At 44.1% G+C, this 18,955-nt stretch overlaps 1 protein-coding gene across 1 annotated transcript in view; it reads right to left on the bottom strand.

Annotated features, from left to right (window-relative positions):
• Positions 1-18,955, bottom strand: part of znf385c (zinc finger protein 385C) — a 152,425-nt gene that overhangs the window by 91,332 nt on the left and 42,138 nt on the right. The window contains exon 2 of the mRNA XM_030056988.1: positions 7,273-7,602. Within this exon, the coding sequence (XP_029912848.1) occupies positions 7,273-7,602 (330 nt within the window). The remainder of the gene's footprint in view (positions 1-7,272; positions 7,603-18,955) is intronic.

The following is an 18,955-nucleotide window of genomic DNA, read 5'->3' as shown; positions in this document are numbered from 1 at the left end:
TGTGGCTCCCAGTGTTGGGACCAATTACTCACAAAACTAATAAGTTACAATTACTAATTACTTCTGTAAAAAAGTAATTTTGATTACTACTCAATTACTGCTGCAGAAGAGTAATTCAATTACTGGGGAAAGTAATTATTATGATTACTTTTTTTCTTTTCTTAAATCCTCTTATTAATGCACATATTTTTGCGTTGCTGTTGCAGTGTGGACATTGCTGTCAAATTTCATCTATCATTGTCAGTGTTGGGCACGCTACTTTGAAAAAATAATTCATTACAGTTTAAAGTAGTGACGCCAGCTTGTTCAGGTGGGGAATTGAACCCCCGGTCTTCTGAATGGCAGGGGGAGATACTATATTTAAACTGTTCATATGTCTATGTTTTATATATTCCTTGTTTATAGTGTATATATTGCTTGCTGCTATTTATCATCGGTTTATACTGTAAATTTGCACATTGCCCACATCTATGCACATTGTATACATCTAAACACACTGTTTTTTTGTTTTTTTGCACATTGTTTTTTGCACATTGGGTACTTAGATCTTTAGATCTCTAGTGTCATCTTTTATTCTTTATTTTTTATTTATTTAATCTTGTACTCTGTGGATACTGCTGAAAACTGTGAATTTCCTTCGGGATGAATAAAGTATCTATCTATCTATCTATCTATCTATCTATCTATCTATCTATCTATTTATCTATCTATCTCTATCTATCTATCCGTTCTGCCGTCGGGGAACATATACGCTTCTTGTAATTTGTGCTCATTCTCCATGCATGTTGATAAGTTATGAAAAACTGCAAAGTCCAACCGGTCTGAAAATTGACACACCGCTTTTTCTCCACAAGACGCACATTTTTTGAATAGGATAATAAAATAATAATAATTAGTAGTAGTAAGTAACGGCTAGTAACGGCGCATTTTATTGTCAGTAACGGTAATGGCGCTGTAACGGCGTTGTCTTTGTAACGCCATTACTCCCATCACTGGTGGCTCCCCTTTCGACTCTGTGGAAGCCTTCCTCTCCCTGGGCACCATCATCACCCAGGAACTCAAGTGGGAGCTGAACATCTGCTCCCTTACCAAGACGGTACGGCCGAGGATGTTTTTCCTGGGGGCCGGCTGAAGACGCTCAACCTGCCAAAGTCAAGGATGGTGCACTTCTCCACCGCCGTCGTCGAGTCCATCCTCAGCTCCTTCATCAGCGTCTGGTGCACTGCTGCCACTGCCAAGGACAAGGGCAGACTGCGGCATATCATTCGCTGTGATGAGAGGCTGATTGGCTGCAATCTGCCTCAGGGTCCCTGAGGCGAGCAGGCAAGATCATGGCTGACCCTTCGCACCCCATCCCACTCTGGCCATGGACTCTTCAAAACCCTCCCCCCTGGCAAGAGGCTAAGGTTGATGAAAAAAAAAAAAAAAAAAAAAAAAAAAACTGAACCTCGCACCACAAGAACAGCCTTTCCCACAAGCCTCCAGACACCCACAGATACTGACACTGCACCCCACCCATGCCCTTTGACCCTCTCTCCACATCGTGACACAACACACACGTACACCCATGCACACACACACCACGATATCTCTCTGCCCTTCAGTGCTCTCTGTACTTTGCATAAAGCTCACACCATGCGGTAAATAACTTCTAATGCTATAAAAAACTTCTTATTTAAAATTCTCATTCACTTTTTTTGTAAACAGAGCACTTGCCATAGAGTGTTTCCCCATTATTGCACCTTATTTTTTTATTTTATTTTATTTTATCTTGTATATATATTGTATTGTTCTTTTTAACTTATCCTTATCCTTACTATTTACTTTTCATTTTTCCCTATTGCACCAACATCTAAACTCTAAATAAATTCCTTGTATGGTCTAAATCTAATTCTGTTACGTCAAACATGGGTTCTCTTGAGAGATTTCCAATATAGACATATTTTTTTCTGTAGGGCTATTTAATAATTAAGAAAATAAGCTCTCTCTCAAGCAGAGGTTTATGATGGCCTACAGGTTTTGTTCAATACGGTAATCTCCACAAACCAAAACACAAGGCAAAATTTTGAATCATACAGACAGTTAATAAAGACAGGAGGCTAGTGTCAGGCTGTAACAAACAAACAGCAGTCTTGGTGTAGTAAGTTGTTCAAAACTTACTTTTTTAAAGCCCATAACAGCTTAATATTTTATATTTCAGATGCCGTGTACTATGACAAGGTACAAAATGTCAAACTCTCTTTGATGTTATGTACCTATTTTCTACATAAACTGAAAAACCCCTTTAAAAAAGAAGTATTGGAAATCTCAAAATTGTCACCTCACCTCAGGGAATTAGGTCTATTTTGCCCAAATTAATCTGACAACAATATTACGATCTTTAAAAATACTATACGTAGCACCTTTCACATTTCTCTGGCAGTTTATAGAAACGTAGCTGCATTGCACAGCTGGATTTACACCTGGATGCATACTCTTTACACATAAAGACGCAAATGGGCCTAAACTCCATAAATTAGCACCTGAACTGACAGTCTTACACACATCTGCGCTGCCATCCTCCATCTCCATCCCCGTTCAGCTCTGTCTGCGCGCATTCTCTCCATATTATTCTCCATCATAGCAGAGCGAAATCACTTAATCACTGACACATTTATCTTTCAGTCGGTCTGGCCGCACCACATGTCCGGCGTCCACGCCAGAAGGAGGGGAAGGAGCGGAAGAGGAGCGAGAGGAAGAAAAGCCTGGACCCTCTGTCAGCTCAGTGAAGCAGAGCGGGAGGGGAACACGCGCCGACATGGAGACGATTTGCTGGGAGAAACGCGCTCACACACACACACACACACACTCACACGCACACACAGATCACAAAATGCTCTTTACTCTTCAACATTCGCAGGATCTATAAACATCCATAGCAGACGCAGATGCTATACATATGTGGGTGGACACAAACACACGCGCATGCACACAAACACATATTTATATATCCACAACACAAATTACACATTCTGCAGCATTTACGGAACCTAAAAATATCTGTACCACACACACACACACACACACACACACACACACAGAGAGAGAGACAGCAGAGGAGCTGTGGTGGAGCCGAGGACACAGCAGGGCTGGCTGCCTGGGGGAGTCAGCAGAAGGTGAGCAGAGATAAGGCTGTGTGATTGTGACTGCGTGTCAGAGAGAATCTGCAAACCACAACCGTTCAGCATGTACTGCGCCTAACACACACTGCACAGCACAACACAACACAACACGGCACACACACACACACAAGTCTGCATCACCTGCAGCAGTATAGGGGGCTGCATGTGGCCAAAACAGAGAATCCAGACCAGACAACACGTGCCCTGCCTGTCTGACAGAGTCTCTGTTATGTTATAAAACGTATTAAAGCCCTTTGGAGTTCAGAAGAGTCTGCTCCATCCTTACCGCGCTGTCTGCTGCATCCACATGTGATGGGTGAAGTATAGGTGTGTGTGTGTGTGTGTTTGTGAGAGAGAGAGATAAAGAGAGGGAGAGAGGGAGAGAAAGGGATTCTTATAGTACATCCAGCCCAGGCCTCGCAATTTGACGGCTGGCATCCATGCTGGCTCTGCCTTGAATACACACACACACACACACACACACACACACACACACACACACACACACACACACACTGTAAATAGTGTAAACTTCCACCAAAAACAAGGACAAAGTATGATGTAACTGATACATGTTGATCCATATTTCCAGAGAGCTAAAAGCTGCTTGAAAACAACTAGATTTGATCTTTTATGAGGAAAAATCTCAAAGATGCCATTAACCGAAAGAGTATTATACAACCCGACGGTCGACGATCTTCAGTTAACATGACAAAGACACGCGGCATTGTTGAATTTTTAATTTTGAACGCACTGAAGCCATCTGAAGAACACTCGAGAGCACTATTGGCAAAAGTGGCAACCAAGGACTGTGGCATTCAGGTGTCACATTTTTTTTTTTTTTGAAAAGCGGATATCGTATTTTAGAATGAAGCTCATTTCCACAGCGGGTTTCAAACAAGCTGCTCTTTGTGCTTACTGGATGATGCTCTAATGTGATCACTTGACCTTTATGGTCTTTAAATAAGCTCATCAACCCAAACAGCATAATGTCACCGTTCAAGTGGCTCCTCTACACTGGAACTTAAAAATAACACGTTTGCACAGACATCTGCCAAAGTTTATTTCAGTATTCTCCACTTGAGGCCTTTAGTCATATGTTTGTATCTGATGAGCCCTGCTGTACATAATTAAGACTCATGTAAAGGATAAGCTGCAGTGAGGTGGTATTCTATCGAAAAATAAAAAAAGGGGAGGTGGCTTCGACTGCAAAGGTCACACAGTACTTGGACACACACACAATGCACACACTAACACTAGGACATGCACAGCAACTAGCCTAGCTCTGGTGGCATGAGGGAAACACACCATATCTATGAAGACTAAAAATGAAAATATAATACATCTTTGACAAATAACAATCAATGCATCCAACAAAAGAGTATTGTGCATTAGCATGTAGTCAGTCATTTTGATTTTTTGCATGCTGAATGGGTGAAACTGCTAAACAGACTTGTTCTTCTTACTAAAGTGAAGACCTGTCCCATGCTCATGCTACTAGCATACTGAAACTTTAAAGGACAAGTTCACTATTTTGGAACCGAGGTCCTATTTACAGATTGTTTGGCATCATCATCTTCAGATGTAGAGACCATCATTTCAGCGGTTGCTTCAGTACTGATCAGGATATCTAGGCAATCGTAAATGGCTTTGAAAATCTAAGATGACGTTACTTTTCCAAAACGGGAAGATCAGTGTATGCTCTTACCGATCGCAAAATGTTTTCTTGAAAACGGTAGCACAAATCAAGCTTTTTATTGGTGGTTATGGACTGAGACATTAGTATTTTTCTAGGATTTGTTTTGGCTGCTTCCACACAGCACTTTTCTGTAAGGGCAGAGTCTAACTACAGTGTGCAAGTTTACAGTCTGAAAGGCAGCGCTTGGTTTGTGAAATGAACTAGCTCTGTTCCAAACGAAGCCGTTCTGCTGATTTAATGATCGGTTTGCAAAGCCTTTTTCGAGAGAACATCCTGAGATTATACACCGAGCTTTCCGTTTCGGAAGAGCAACATTATCTTAGTTTTTCAAACCCATTTACGACTGCCCAATTGACTGCTGTTGCACCTGAGCAGGGGCCTGCAGCAAATCGATATCAGGATCAATACTGAAGTAACCCGTGGTCCGGTGTGGAGACCGTTGGTCTCTACATGAGAGGATGATGCCAGACAATGTAAATAGGGTCTAGGTTCAAAAACAGCAAACTTGTCCTTTAACCATGATGCTATTTTGCTTAAATCAAATAGGCATGTGGCAGAAAATATATATATTAGTCTGAACTGAGAGCTGTCAGATGTTTTAGATGTAATGTATGTTGTTGTTCAGAAAGAGACGTGATAGTGTGGGGCTGAGATTTACTGTTTCTGTCTGTTTCTAACAAATATAGTCGATGGACAGATTTTGAAATGACATCACAGGGATAAATGAAACGAGCAAAGAGGAAATCAGGGGTCTCCCGGTAAAATTAGGAGAACTGGCCAGTAGCAGGGCACATCCCAGTGGGTCAACTGGTAATGCACATATCATTAAGGCTTGTCCTTGTCACAGCCAGCCTGAGTGCTTTTCTTAGGTCCTCCTCACTCTCTCCTCCATCTTACAGTCCATTAAAGCAGTAATGGCAAAACATAATCCTCAGTAAAAAAATAAAGAACGGAAACCCATTTCCTAAAACGAACAAACAAACAAACAAACGAACAGAATATTTTCCTCAAGGTTAGTGCCGCCTTTGAAGTGTCTTTTTCCAGAGCCTGACATTTACAGCTGCCGCCGCAGCAACGATGACAAACGTGTCCTCTGGTCCACTGTATGTCTCCTAGATTTGTCAGTTCTACTCATCACCTCAGGAACAGAAGGCCAGATGAGCTGGTCTGCCTTCAGTCCTCCCCTACTCTGAAGGAAAGTCTGTTAAAACCAGTCATTTCTAGATCTAGAATGCGAGTGGAAATGAAGGTTACTCTTGTTGAGCACTGACATAATTTCAGCGGTTTCAAGAAATGTCATGCTCTATCATTTTTATACAGTGCATATTTCCAAGTGCGAGCTGAAATAATGCCCAGCTCTGCGACAAACAGAAACGCACTGAGCGCACACACACACACACACCGACACCCACCCACTCGCATACATGCACACACATACACAGACCCCTGCCCACCCACGCAAGCGCGCACAACCAAAGCAATTATCTAAAATTGCCTGTTGATGGTTGACAGTTTGCCTTTCTTGAGGGCAGATGTGAGCAACGTGATTGGTCGATTCCAGCAGAGGTCTTCCAGAGCTTTGCAACCTGCTGTGCGGCAGGAGAGACGACATGCCACCACCATGTTTCCCCCTGTCAACAATCAGCTAAGCAGCCAAGCACGACTGTGACTCGAGTCAGTGCTACAAGGGACATTGACTTGTTGCTATGTAATTAAGATCCGCTTGTACCACAGCCTGCACCTGAACTAAATTGAGTCACGTCTCTTTCCTTGCAGAGGTGTGAACTTATGTGTTTCAGTGTTTGTGCGTATGCGAGTGAGTGAGTGTGTCTGTGTGTGTGTCCTCTTGGCAGGCAGCAGAAAGAGCAAAAACGAGAGCCTGGGAGTGTGAAAGAGTCAGACATAACTGAGTGAGTGACTCCCCCTGAGCAGAGTCCTGATCAAGGCTGTGAACTGAATGACAAAAAGTCCAGCTTCACTCCAGCCACACCAACTCTCAGGAACAGAACCATCAGACGAAACCAGCACTTAATTAGCTCCCACTTACTGACTTCACTCAGCTCTGGTTCACTCTTTGGTGTGTGTGTGTGTCTCTGTGTGTGTGTGTGTGTTTGTGTGTGCTCAGCCCAGGGCTCTGTCTGAACACATTTTCAGCAAATAGAATCCAATTTGTTCAACTCCTATTGAATAAAATAGGGGAGAATTGGCAGAAGAAGTCTTACAACAGTGCACTGTGAACAGAGTGTGGGATTCTGTTTACTTGCGCCCATTAATCTGGTCCCGCAGTGCTCGACAGTGTCCATGCATCCAGTAGCAGAGTACTAAGCACAGTCTTCTGCACCTTTCAATTTTTGCAGCAACAAATATACATCAACAGACACACGGTTGGTCAAGCATCCACTGCAAGCCTACCTGTGCTACTGGGGATCTTGCCATTGCTGATCTGCTTGAGTCTCTTCTGGTGGGATTTGCCATTGTAGTGGATCTGGGCCTGTGCGGCTGAGTTGAGTTGGATGTTGCAGACTTCACACAGCGTGTAGCTCCGCTGCTTCCTCTCCCTCTTGGGTCTGTGGAGTGCAGTAGGCAGGGCGCCCCCTGCTGGCTGCTCATCCAGTGCCGTGCCTTCATCCTGAGGGTCACAGCAAGGCTCGCCGTCCATCCGCCCTCCCAACCCGATGCCAAACCCTCTCCTATCCAGCTCGGTGCTCGGCAGAGCCGATGGACTGAACGGACGCTTCATACCTGAGGCAAAGAAGACGGTGGGAGAGAGAGAAGGAGGGAGAGATTAACGTTAAAGAACATGCATAGAGGTGTGATAGTACATAGGTGGAAATAAAGAGCATATAGAGAGAAGATAGAGCAGTGCAGCTTAGAGATTAGTGTTTATAGCTGAGGCCTTCACCAAGTCCACAGTCTAGCTTTTATCAGAGGTGACGGGGTTGATGCTCCCTGCCTTTTCAAAGGACCTCAATCTTAGCATGCATTACAGCGTATGTGACAGAGTGAGGCTGTGTGTCCTGTCTTCTGGGGAACAATGGAGCCATCACTTCCCCCAGCCTGTCCTAGCCTGGCCTGGCCTCCATACAAAGCCACCCTGTTAAAACCTGATAGCCCACAAAGGACACACAGGCAAAAATACCCCTGATTCATGAGGCTTTGTGGAGGAGTGTGTGGAATCCGATCGCACTCCTGTCTGAGGTAAGCCGAGGCTGTCAGCACCCCACAAACACAGTCTCACACTTACACACACACACGCCGAACTCAAAAAGTGTACACCAACTGAGAGCAGGCACATGCATACATGAGATCACTGTACAATACATCAAGTAGCCAGTGGCCAGCCGGTGGTGGTCCTGGGGTGTGCTGAGGCACCACTTGGGGGAGACAGAGGGCTGCCGTGCAGCTCTCTAAGGACCAGTCCGGCCGCCTGTCAAGCTGCTTCAGTTGCGATGACTTTGTGTCTGCTTGCCTGGAAACCAAAATGCTCCATCAGTGTGCTGTCCCTGTGGTGGATCTCAGCTAACATCAAATCAGAAAAACAAACTGGAATCTAAGGCTAGAGAAGAGGCTCTGTTGATGTTTGCTGAAATCAAGGTGTAAATTAAAGGCAGAATTTAGGACTGAGTTTAGTAAAAGCAACTGCATTAAATCTCCAGGTGGTACAAGCTCTATCACTGTGTGCTAGACGAGGATGGAGCATTTCAACCACCTACTGAGTTTGTACAACTGGAAGCTAAAGGCACTGAGGAAGCATGAATCACTCCTGAGATCAAAACAAATCTCTCGTTGAAAGGACTTGTGAGAAACAGGTAGAACCTTGCGGGGGGGACTGGATACGTGGAGGGTTTAAAGGAAGGCAAAGGACAGTGACATAGAGGGAGACACGAGTCCAAGCAGCAAAATAAAGAGGTTGCTGCTTGAACACCTCGGCGTTTCCAGGGAAGGTTCTGTGGTCTGAGAAGAAACCTTCCCATGACAGATGGTCAGAGAGGAGAGCTGTTTGTTTCCTCTGCTGCTACTGTCTCTATAAATAAATGAAAAGGCAGGTCTACGGTAACTCTATGAAGGATTGAGACATCAGTGTTGGAAAAGGCCCCCTGAAATACACCCAGCTGTGCATTTCTAGCTGCTGCCTTTTTGCCTCCGCCTAGAGTTATTTATGTAAACACACAAACCGCTCGCACACACTCACACGGACCTAAGTAAACCTCTATGACGCATGCATACCAACATGCACACACACACACACACACACACACACAGACACTCATGCGCACCCCCACACAAACACAGTGCTCAAAAACACATTAGGGCAAGCAGCCTCCATGAAAGCTGCTATTCACATTGCCAATCTGGGAGCACTCAAACGGTTCCATCAGATGTTTTCTCAAAAGCTTTGCGCGCTGCTGCTCTCTGGCACTGAATGAAAAAAATCTCTGTGGTCCTTAACCACGCAAACCCACCACAGCCCTGCCAAACTGCTCAGCTTGCCGCCCTAAATTAGCATGGTTGTAAAAACAAAACCCTCAATGAAGGCCTATAGAACATAACACACATATTACATCCCTCCATCCCACTGTCACAACCTTGCATCCACCAGTGCACAGGCAGTTCATCACAGAGGAGCCGGATATGAGCGTTGGCCAATTTGCGTGACCGTCTTTGTTTTGGAGTCTAAAACAAAGACCGTCACGCAGACAGACGATTAAATGACTGAGTGGTGAGACGCGGACCCCCCCTTCTGGTCTGCAAAAGAGGGTGTTAAACCTCACGCTTGCCCTCTTGTAATGCACTTCAGCCTCCTGCAGAGACAGGCATGCAATTAAGATAGCTGTTACCATGGAGACCGATGCTGTGTCTTTCTCTTTAAAACTACTCATCACAGAAAAACAGGAATTTTAGTCCCGGATACAAACAACACTTCATGTTTGTCTGTAATTTGGTCTGAGATATATTTGTAATGGAAAATATATTCAACCCAGGGTCATATCTTGCAACTTCCTCACTCAAGCCAACAGTCAGCTTTGCTTTGCTGTGAAGTTCCTGGAAAAGGGAACTGAGTCAGAGCCCTGTACTTTCTCCTCCTCTTTGACAATGAGCTATTATACCACCAGCTATATGGATTCTCATCAGGACCACAAGATTTTTTAAAGGTTTCACCTGAATGTGCAAGTGATTGCACCCGTGTGGCATATGAAGTGACTCTGACGATGCTGTTCTCCAGCTGTGGTAGGGGCCACGTGACCTAAGGCGTCCTGTTACGGCCGTATGTGCAGGCCGAAGGAGGACAGGGGATTGTCAGAGTGTAACCCTGGGGGAGGAGCTGGAGGGCAGGAGGGTCTGCCAGCCTTGCCATGCCCACTGTTTCTGCTGTGTGATGTGTCCCCAACACCATGCACCCCCTCTCCTGGCACACAGGAACCATCAATCACCGCTGTGATCTTGCGCTGAAAGACCCGAGCTCACCCAGCATAGCAGCTAGGCAATAAAACCGCTATTTACGAGCCTGTCTTTGCTGCCCACTGATCCTGAAATACTATAGCACCTTCTCCGGCTGAAGTCTGCTGTCCAGCAGTGGCCACAGGCACGCCCTGAAGAGCCAAACTCACCCCTCTCACCCCCTGTGGTCACAGTTGGCGTGGGGGTGCTGGACCTCCCTGTGCAGCCAGGAAATGGCCTCCAAAAGGACCCATGCAAACACCGCCAGTATGTCAACACCTTCTAAATCACCCTTGATGAGCAGTGGGACATCCAAAACCAGCAGAGGCCAATGGCGACGCACGTTGATTCATATACATGGCTCATGCAAACCATCGGGGGGGGGGACGCACAGATTGCGGAAACAAACAAATGCTCACATGCACGCGTGCATGCGTGCTGCTGCATGCACAAACGCAAACATAGTTTGACCTCAGAATCTGTAAACAAGGAGTAAGCAATTCAGCAAACATGCACAAATAGACACAGGCATTTAGAGCTGGCCAAATATACACCGTCCTGCCCATGGCACTTGGGGTGACCTCAGCAAGATAAACAAATACAATCAACAAAAAAGTCCAATCCAATCAAGCGAACAAGCATCATGGCGGCCAGAAGGCAAACAAATGAGCATATATCTGGTATGCACTGCCTCAGAGAGTCACAGATCGACAGGAAAAAGGAAGGGCAATCAGAGAGAGAGAAAAAAAAAAACCAACAAAACAAGTATTAGTTGATTCAAATACGTGAATACTTAGAATTCCTCCACTTTGCATTGCTTACAGTAAGCAATCCTGACAGCACGGCTAAAAACAATATGACTGCTAGTGAGGATATTCTGTTTCCCCGTCTGACATGCATCACGCGAGTGAGGATCAAAACCCTCCTGACAATCAACTGTAGCTCAGGGCAGCTCGCTACATCAATCCAGTGAAGGCAGAGAGACACACGGGGAGAAAGAGAGAGAGAGAGTGAGAGGGAGAGAGAGATTGACAGAGACACAGAAAGAGACATAATGGACTGATGGAGGAAAAGGGAGTGAGAAAGAACTTGATGGGAGAGAGAAAGTGAGACATGCATTGAGAGACTAAGGGATGGAGACAGAGGGAGAACGAGACACAGATCAGTGAAGAGAGCACAAAGGCCTTTGTATAATTGCCGTCATCAAAGTGTCATTACTGCTGTATTGTCATTACTACCACGACTGTTCAGGCCTGAGGTGTTTGAAGCCCTGTGTCTGTGTCCAGTCAGTACATCAGCGCTGTTGATTATGTGAAGTCAGGACTACAGCTCTCTAATGGGCGTAATTACACAGGAATCAGCACTGTGCTTATTGAAGAAGAAGCTCCAGTCATAGTGTAGTTGGCTTAGAAGTCGAAAGCTGAGGCAGAGTGTTTGCAGTCCCCGTCACCCCCAGCCCAAGCTGGAAAGTAAATAAAAAGCAGTGGCACATAAATTGATGTGTTTTCTCTAATCTTTGTTTGCAGGAGTTCTTTGGCAGCGTGCAGGGCAGGCATTTTCTCATGGTGTGTGTGTGTGTGTGTGTGTGTGTCTGTGTGTATGAGCATGCAAGTGTGTGCTTGCCAAACAACTGTTCCACCAGGGGAAATTCACACAACCTCACACTGATTCTATCACTGAGGTTGTATATTTATTTGTGCGTGCATGTGTGCGAGTGTGTGTGTGTGCGTGTGTGTGTGTGTGTGTGTGTGTGTGTGTGCGTGCACGCGGATGGACATGCACATCACAGAAAGAGTATTAGAGAAGATGAAAGAACACGAATGTGAGCAAAAAGGAGAAACAGAGAGACAGAAGGGAGAAGGCAAAGGTAGAAGTGTGACTTGAGATTAAAGAAACAGGCTAACAGACAAAAGACAGCTTCCCAAACAAGAACATAAAACTGCACATCCAGCACCAACACACTCATCTTACACACACTGTCAGTAACAGGGTCCATATTTGGTCCCTTTATCTGTCAAAAATGCACCCTAAAAATCTCATTATCAAATATCAAGGCAATAATTTGTACCTTTTTCGACCAAAACTGTACATGTAAATTTTTGATGTTCACTCAGGTATTAAATCACTTGTGGGCTATGGCAAAGACTTTGCTTACTTTGTCATTCATTTAGCATCCATTTGTGACATGCCAGGAAGAAACTGCTTAGAAAAGCCTATTTGACTAAAAAATAAATAAATAAATAAATAAAAATACTTGTGAAAGTGGTTGGTAGTATCGGGATGCACCTGTCACTGTGGCAGGTGATAATAAAAGTTTGCCTCCTCAAGTGGAAAAAAATCATTCTTGACAAGCCAATTGATAGAGTGAACTCTGAAAACCTTATTTTCCTGAGAACAAATGAAAAAAATGTGTCACTGCCCTGACAACTTCAGTTGTTTCCAGCGCAAATCACCTTGTTTCAGTTTTCTTGGATAAAAAAAAAAAAAAAAAAAAGTAGAGTGCTTTGTTTCGTTTTGTCTCCATTAAAGGTATTTCTTTAAAATGACTTAGAGAATCTGTATTAGAACTGTACACTAGTAGAAATAGCTGAATGTACTGGTTATTGATTGCACTTGTGATATTAAAAAATGGATTTTATGACTTAAAATGACTTCATAGCAGACTAGTTTAAAAGAGATTTTCTTGCTTATATTTCATAGCATTAATCTAGACGCAACACAGGGATGATACGTATTTGAGAGGAACGTCTCCTGCATTAAGGCGACCTCCAGACAGGAGGTAGAGGTTGCGTCCACTCTCCCCCAGGCACAGTGACTCTGGCTGGGCTATGCTGCTCCACCACTTCCCCTACGACTGCTGGAGCTCGACTGCTCTTCATCACCGACTGTGATGCATGCTGCTTCATTAGCGATGCCAACCACGCAGTCAACAAGCAGTTGCTCTCTCTCTCTCTGTCTCTCTCTCTGTCTTTCTGTCTCTCTCTCTCTCTTTCACTCTGACTCTTCTCTTTGCTCATTCTTGCAGACTGATAAATTCCACCTCCAGCATGCAAGCCCCCGGGGAGCAGTGGCTGATGTGTGCCTGTGGTTGGGTAAGTTTTAAAATGTGTGTAAGATAGACTCTCACTGACGGCTTGAACGTGTGGGCGAGTGCGTACGCGTGCATTCACTGGCATATCTGTGTGATGGTACGCGCACCCCTGCGTACATCAAGCACTGTTTGCACGGGTAAAAACAAAAGAATGAATAAAACCCATTTCTGTGTTTACATTCACAATATTGGGCACCCATAACAATGGAGCCAACGCGCAATTCAGCTGAACTTCACATTGTGTCCGGGAAAGTAGGCCGAATGGTTGATAATCAGCATATTCATCTGAATAGTCCCAGCAAACACTGTTCGGACGGCGATGATGTGTCCCTGGCCAAAAATAGTTCTGGTCGGATGCCAAAAAAACTGCAACGTGGTTTTGAGGCAAACAGCCAGATGGTGACATTGTTTCCACGCCCACTAACGGATCAGTGAGACCCTCTCTTTCAACCTGAGAAATATTGATCATATTATTGCTACAAAAAAAAGCAAATGCAGTGTGAGCGAACGGGATGGTAAATCTGGCTGTAGATTTCAAATATCAACAATCGTTCTCCAGAATCGCTGACTCCACTTTAAACACGGAAGGTCCACGGTTCAATTCCATGCATAAGGGAGAAAAATCTGAGAGGCAGAGTATAGGCTAAGTTATTTATTTACTTATTTATTTATTTATTCCCTCAGCATATAGGATGTATACAGCTGCTGAATGCACACTGTGTAGCAGAATAGCTGAGTAGGCCCGTTCATAGTAGAAACACATTTCGACTTTGCTAGAACGTCCAGGAAAGACGTCCAGCTGATGGCCAGGTAATGTCGGCACAACTTCCATTTCATAACTATGGGATGTCTTCATTAGACATTCAAACAACGGTGATTCAACGTCTCAATACTTGCTGGTACGTATTGTTTTGCAGCATATGGATCGAATGCGATGGACATACTGAGGCACAATGAGCAGGAACATGAATCATGGAAGTGGCAAGAGACAGAGAGAGAAGTACATCTGCTTTTCTTCCTTTGGCTCTATTGTCTCCAGAGGAGAGTGTAATCCCTTCTTTGAGATTCTGTTGAAAAACTGCTCACAGATATTGTTGTCCTTGGGAGACCGATGTGGAAAGGCTGGCATGAATGGAGGCATACAGGTGTCTTGTCTTAGTCACCCTCCTCTGTCAAGGCCTGAGGAGAACCATTAAAACGGTTCAAGTCTGCCGGCATGCATACTGTTACTTGGCAAAAAACAAGGCTGGATGTGCACTGTTGAGTATCTTGAACTTACTAAAACCCATAGCCCCTGAAGACAACTATAGCACGGCTATCTGACTCCTAAAACTGCGAGGAATGCCCTAATTGGGGTTAAAGGATGGGTTTGGCAGCACAACCTCACTGCTGCATTTCGTGAGGAGAAACTTACCACCCTGCAGCAGCTTCTTGCGAGCCATCAACACAGTCCAACAGAGTAGGTCTACTCGTTTTCATCCTCATAAACCTTTATAAATGTCCTTTTTGAAGATCTTTAGGGCCTCAGGAGGTGTGGCTCAGTGGGTAGGTCACCTGGTAATGGAATGGTTCAATCCCCAGCTTGTCAGGGCATGTCAAAGAGTCCTTGAGCAAGACACTAAAACCCCTAAACTGCTCCTGATGGGCAGCTTGACACGCTGCATGGTATCCTCTGTCATCATTGTGTGAATGTGTGTGTGAATGGTTGAATATGAGGCAGACCCTGTAAAGCACTCTGAGTGGTAGGGAGACTAGAAAAGCGCCACAGAAAGGCAGACCATTTACTATTTGAAAAAAGGAAACTCGCAGCATAGTAAAATATATCTTGAAAGTGTCCACCCAGAGTGATCGCAACCCTGTTCTGCTGCTAAAATGGCTAAGAGGGCATTCTCTTGAACTCAGACCTCATAATTACAGCCGTGTCAATTTCAACAACCATGCGTTGTTGTTTTTCCGCTCATTTATCTCCAGCTGACACCATGTACGCCATGTTACCGCAGGTCACAAATTTACAAGTCGAAAATTCCGAGATCCAAGTTCAAGGCTTTGTGTATACAAAGTGACGTATTATTGTGAATGCAAAATAAAACTTATTAGAAAGCAGAGTTTGCGATACTCACAGTACAGTCGAATACAGACGTATTTAACTGTACTGTGAGTTTCCTGGTTTCAAAAAGGACATATATAAATGGTTTATGAAGCTGAAAATAAATCCCCTATTGGACTGTGATGGAGGCGAAGCAAGAGGCTGTGGCGGTGGTGAGTTTCTCGTCCCTAAAGCTTGCAATGATGTTGTGCCGTGCAGTTATAAATGATGGGTATCAACATTTTAATAGGTTGAAAAACACCCCACCTCTACTTTAAAAAGGAACAAAATCTTGAGGTGGTTCAGTCATAACAGTCCCACTAGTATGACCCCATTCACCCTAAAAAAAAAAAAAAAGAAAGACTAGTCCAGTTGATGTACTATTACTCAAAAACCCCTCCTTGGCCCCTGCCCTAGGCATGCTAAAGTTAGCCCGGGACAAGAGACACAAATTCCCCTCATTCCCCTTTCGCCACAAACCTAACTGGGGAACTGCCCAAAAGGAGTAACCATGGACAGTGGGGACAGAGGTTTCATACAAAACCAGATATAGTTAGACACAGAAAAACAGGCTCTGCCACAATCATCACAACATACACACAATGCACACTCAACCAGCTGCACACATGCACACACACACACACACACACACACACACACACATACACACACAGATGAAAAGATAGTCGAGTCTCCCATAGGAATCCTAGACGGCAAATGTTGTGGAAGGCAATTTATGCTGAGGCCTGTGGAAGAGGTGTTTATTTTACAGTTTGTTCTGGCCAAACCCTTTAACCTCTCGTTGGTCTCCAGCCTCGCTAAACATTTGTTTCCTCGAGTCCTTAACATTCTTTATGTTTCTAAATTCCTCAGCAACACTGCCTTTCAACACACTCAAGGCAGAATAATATCACACCAACATGCGCATGGTTCAGGTTCACATGTCTAGGGGAGATTTTCTTGGCTTGGAATCAGTCCCATTCATTTTCTTAGGAGTCATCTTCATCACACGATGCATCGCTTGGCAGACGTGACAGTGGGGAGCCAATGCCAATCGCATTCGTACATGCAGAAGTAATCTTGATAGCCAGATTCAGAGGTGCCATGATGAAGGACGATAGTTTTGAATGGTTTACAGGATCACTCAAAATCATTAATACTGACTAGCACTGGCTTTTCCCTTCAGGAGGTGAGAGAACATAATGTAAACCCATGCCAGAAAAAGTAGCATCCCACCTCCTCCCAAGGGACGTCTCTAAGCTACATCCCATATTAGGCCTTTAGGAATTCGTAATTGCTTGTATGAATGTATGTAGGATCAAAGATGTCTAATAAGGACATTTAAAGCAATTGTTTCCTTTCATTTCAATATGACACGAAAATCATTTTGCGGAGACTTGTAATTTGTTTGAGAAGTAAGTATAAGTGTTAGTAAGAGGTACAGTAGGGATACGGACTAAAACAGTATGATAGCACACAGTGGTCCTTTAATGTTGCAGAGAACAATTGCAATTCCAATTTTGCAAGTATGTGACTGTATTAACTTATCATGAAGTATGACTACACCATGCACAGAAATTCAATTCACCTATTGGGGAACTCAAAGCCTAGAGAAGACCAAATTCCCGAACTGGAATTACAAATTGGACGATCATTTAAATGACTTTTTCTATTTCGGAGGTAGGAAGTTCCCCAAGTTCCCCGTTGTCCTTAATGCAGCTCTAACTTGGAACTTACCTAAGCTGGAAAGGTGTATTCAAAAGCAGAAGCCAACCAGGGTTGCCAGGTCTGTGAGACAAAAGCAGCCAAACAGCAACTCAAAACCAGCCCAAAACCCGCCCGACCTGGTATAAAAAGGGCCCAAAAATCAGCCCAATACCAGAACTCAAAATATGCCCATAAAAATCCATATAGGTTGCTTTTAAAGTCCAACGGCGTTGCTGTAATTGCAAAATGCACAATAATATCTATAAAATAACACCATAAACATTAAAGGCAATTTCCCAAAACAGTTCTTTCACCTATTTAATTTACAGTATATCAGAACTTAAAATATAATATGGGATACCTTACTTCAGCTGACAGGCACTGGGTGTGACTGGTGCTGATGATGTGATTGGTCATGTGCTGAGTGGCCTCACACAGCATTGGCATATTAGGCCTATTTGTCTCGGGAGCATGTGACATATGTGGATAGTTTATATGCTGATCTGGCCCGGAGTCAGTTTGACAGGATTTGGATATAAACATTGGTCATTCAAAATATGAATCTTTATTGATGTCTGCCCAAGCCCAACCTGCGGACAAAATTTGTTACCCGCAGCAACACTTAAAAAGTAGCCCAATTTGGCGGAAAAAACATGGACTTGGCAACCCTGAGGCCAACTCGCTACCCATACTCCCCATGCTGCAATGTTACATTTTGGTATTGTATCTATAAGGCTAGCGCAACAAATTTACACAACACAGCTTAGCTTTAACAATACCACTGTTTGACAAACTACCACTGAATACCAGCTTGCTACAGTCACATATAGAGCCGTAGAGCAACGTGACTCAAAGTAAAAGGTGTTCATTATCTGCACATCTTTATGTGTCGGCATTATGGTACACATGATGAAACTAGATGAAGGCGTATTGGGTTGTGTGTGTGTTTACTTTAGACATCATCTTTTTATAAAACATCATGAACATAAAGCTTGGCCTTGGCTATGGTAGATTTGAAAACCAAATCGTAAAAATTGAATACTACGGGACACATAATCATGTCCCCGGTGTAAATTTACAGCTAGTTGTCTCCAAATAGAAGGGATGCTGTGAGTTCTGCACATCTCCGTCAGAGGGATGGAGGTCAGGAGTTGGGGGTAACTCAAGGCTGATTGGACATTGATTTTGCAGCGGGAGCAGGTATGGATTTTTGCATTTAGAGAAGAGTTTCTTACCCTATATATTTAAATAGGCTGGGTAATAATGTGCTTTGATCAACCTGTCTCTTTCTGTAAACACCAAAGCAATTACGGTCTAATACCCTTCAATAGTTATCTGCTGAGCCCATACAAGTTCCCTCGCTCAAGTAATAGAACAATGTAATTTTCTCACACAGCTTGTGTGACAAACAGGCAACGCGTGCACTCTGCAGGAAACAGAAAAGCTGCTCTAGCGTGGATAGCATGACTGATGGAGATCTGAAGGAAAGCGACTGCCTTCAGGACAGAGGAGCGGTCGGAAGAGGAATAGAGGCTGGGCACAGGTGCGGTGCTGTTTTTCATACTGTCACGCCTGAGCTGGGAAAATGCCTTCTCAAAGAAATTCCCAGTTGCACACAAGTTCCTGCAAGCACACAGATATATCATTGCACAGACAAAGGCACACAGACCCACACAAATACACACTCCTGCCTTCATGTAAACACATCATCCCACAATTTTTTTTTTTTTTTTTTTTAAGTGGCTAGATGATTGTCACTCCTTAAATAAAAG

Source organism: Myripristis murdjan, chromosome 8 (genome assembly GCF_902150065.1).
Source record: "Myripristis murdjan chromosome 8, fMyrMur1.1, whole genome shotgun sequence".
Classification (NCBI taxonomy): domain Eukaryota; kingdom Metazoa; phylum Chordata; class Actinopteri; order Holocentriformes; family Holocentridae; genus Myripristis; species Myripristis murdjan.
The sequence above is the reverse complement of the archived record's forward strand: the minus strand, read 5'-3'. Positions and strand labels throughout refer to the sequence as shown.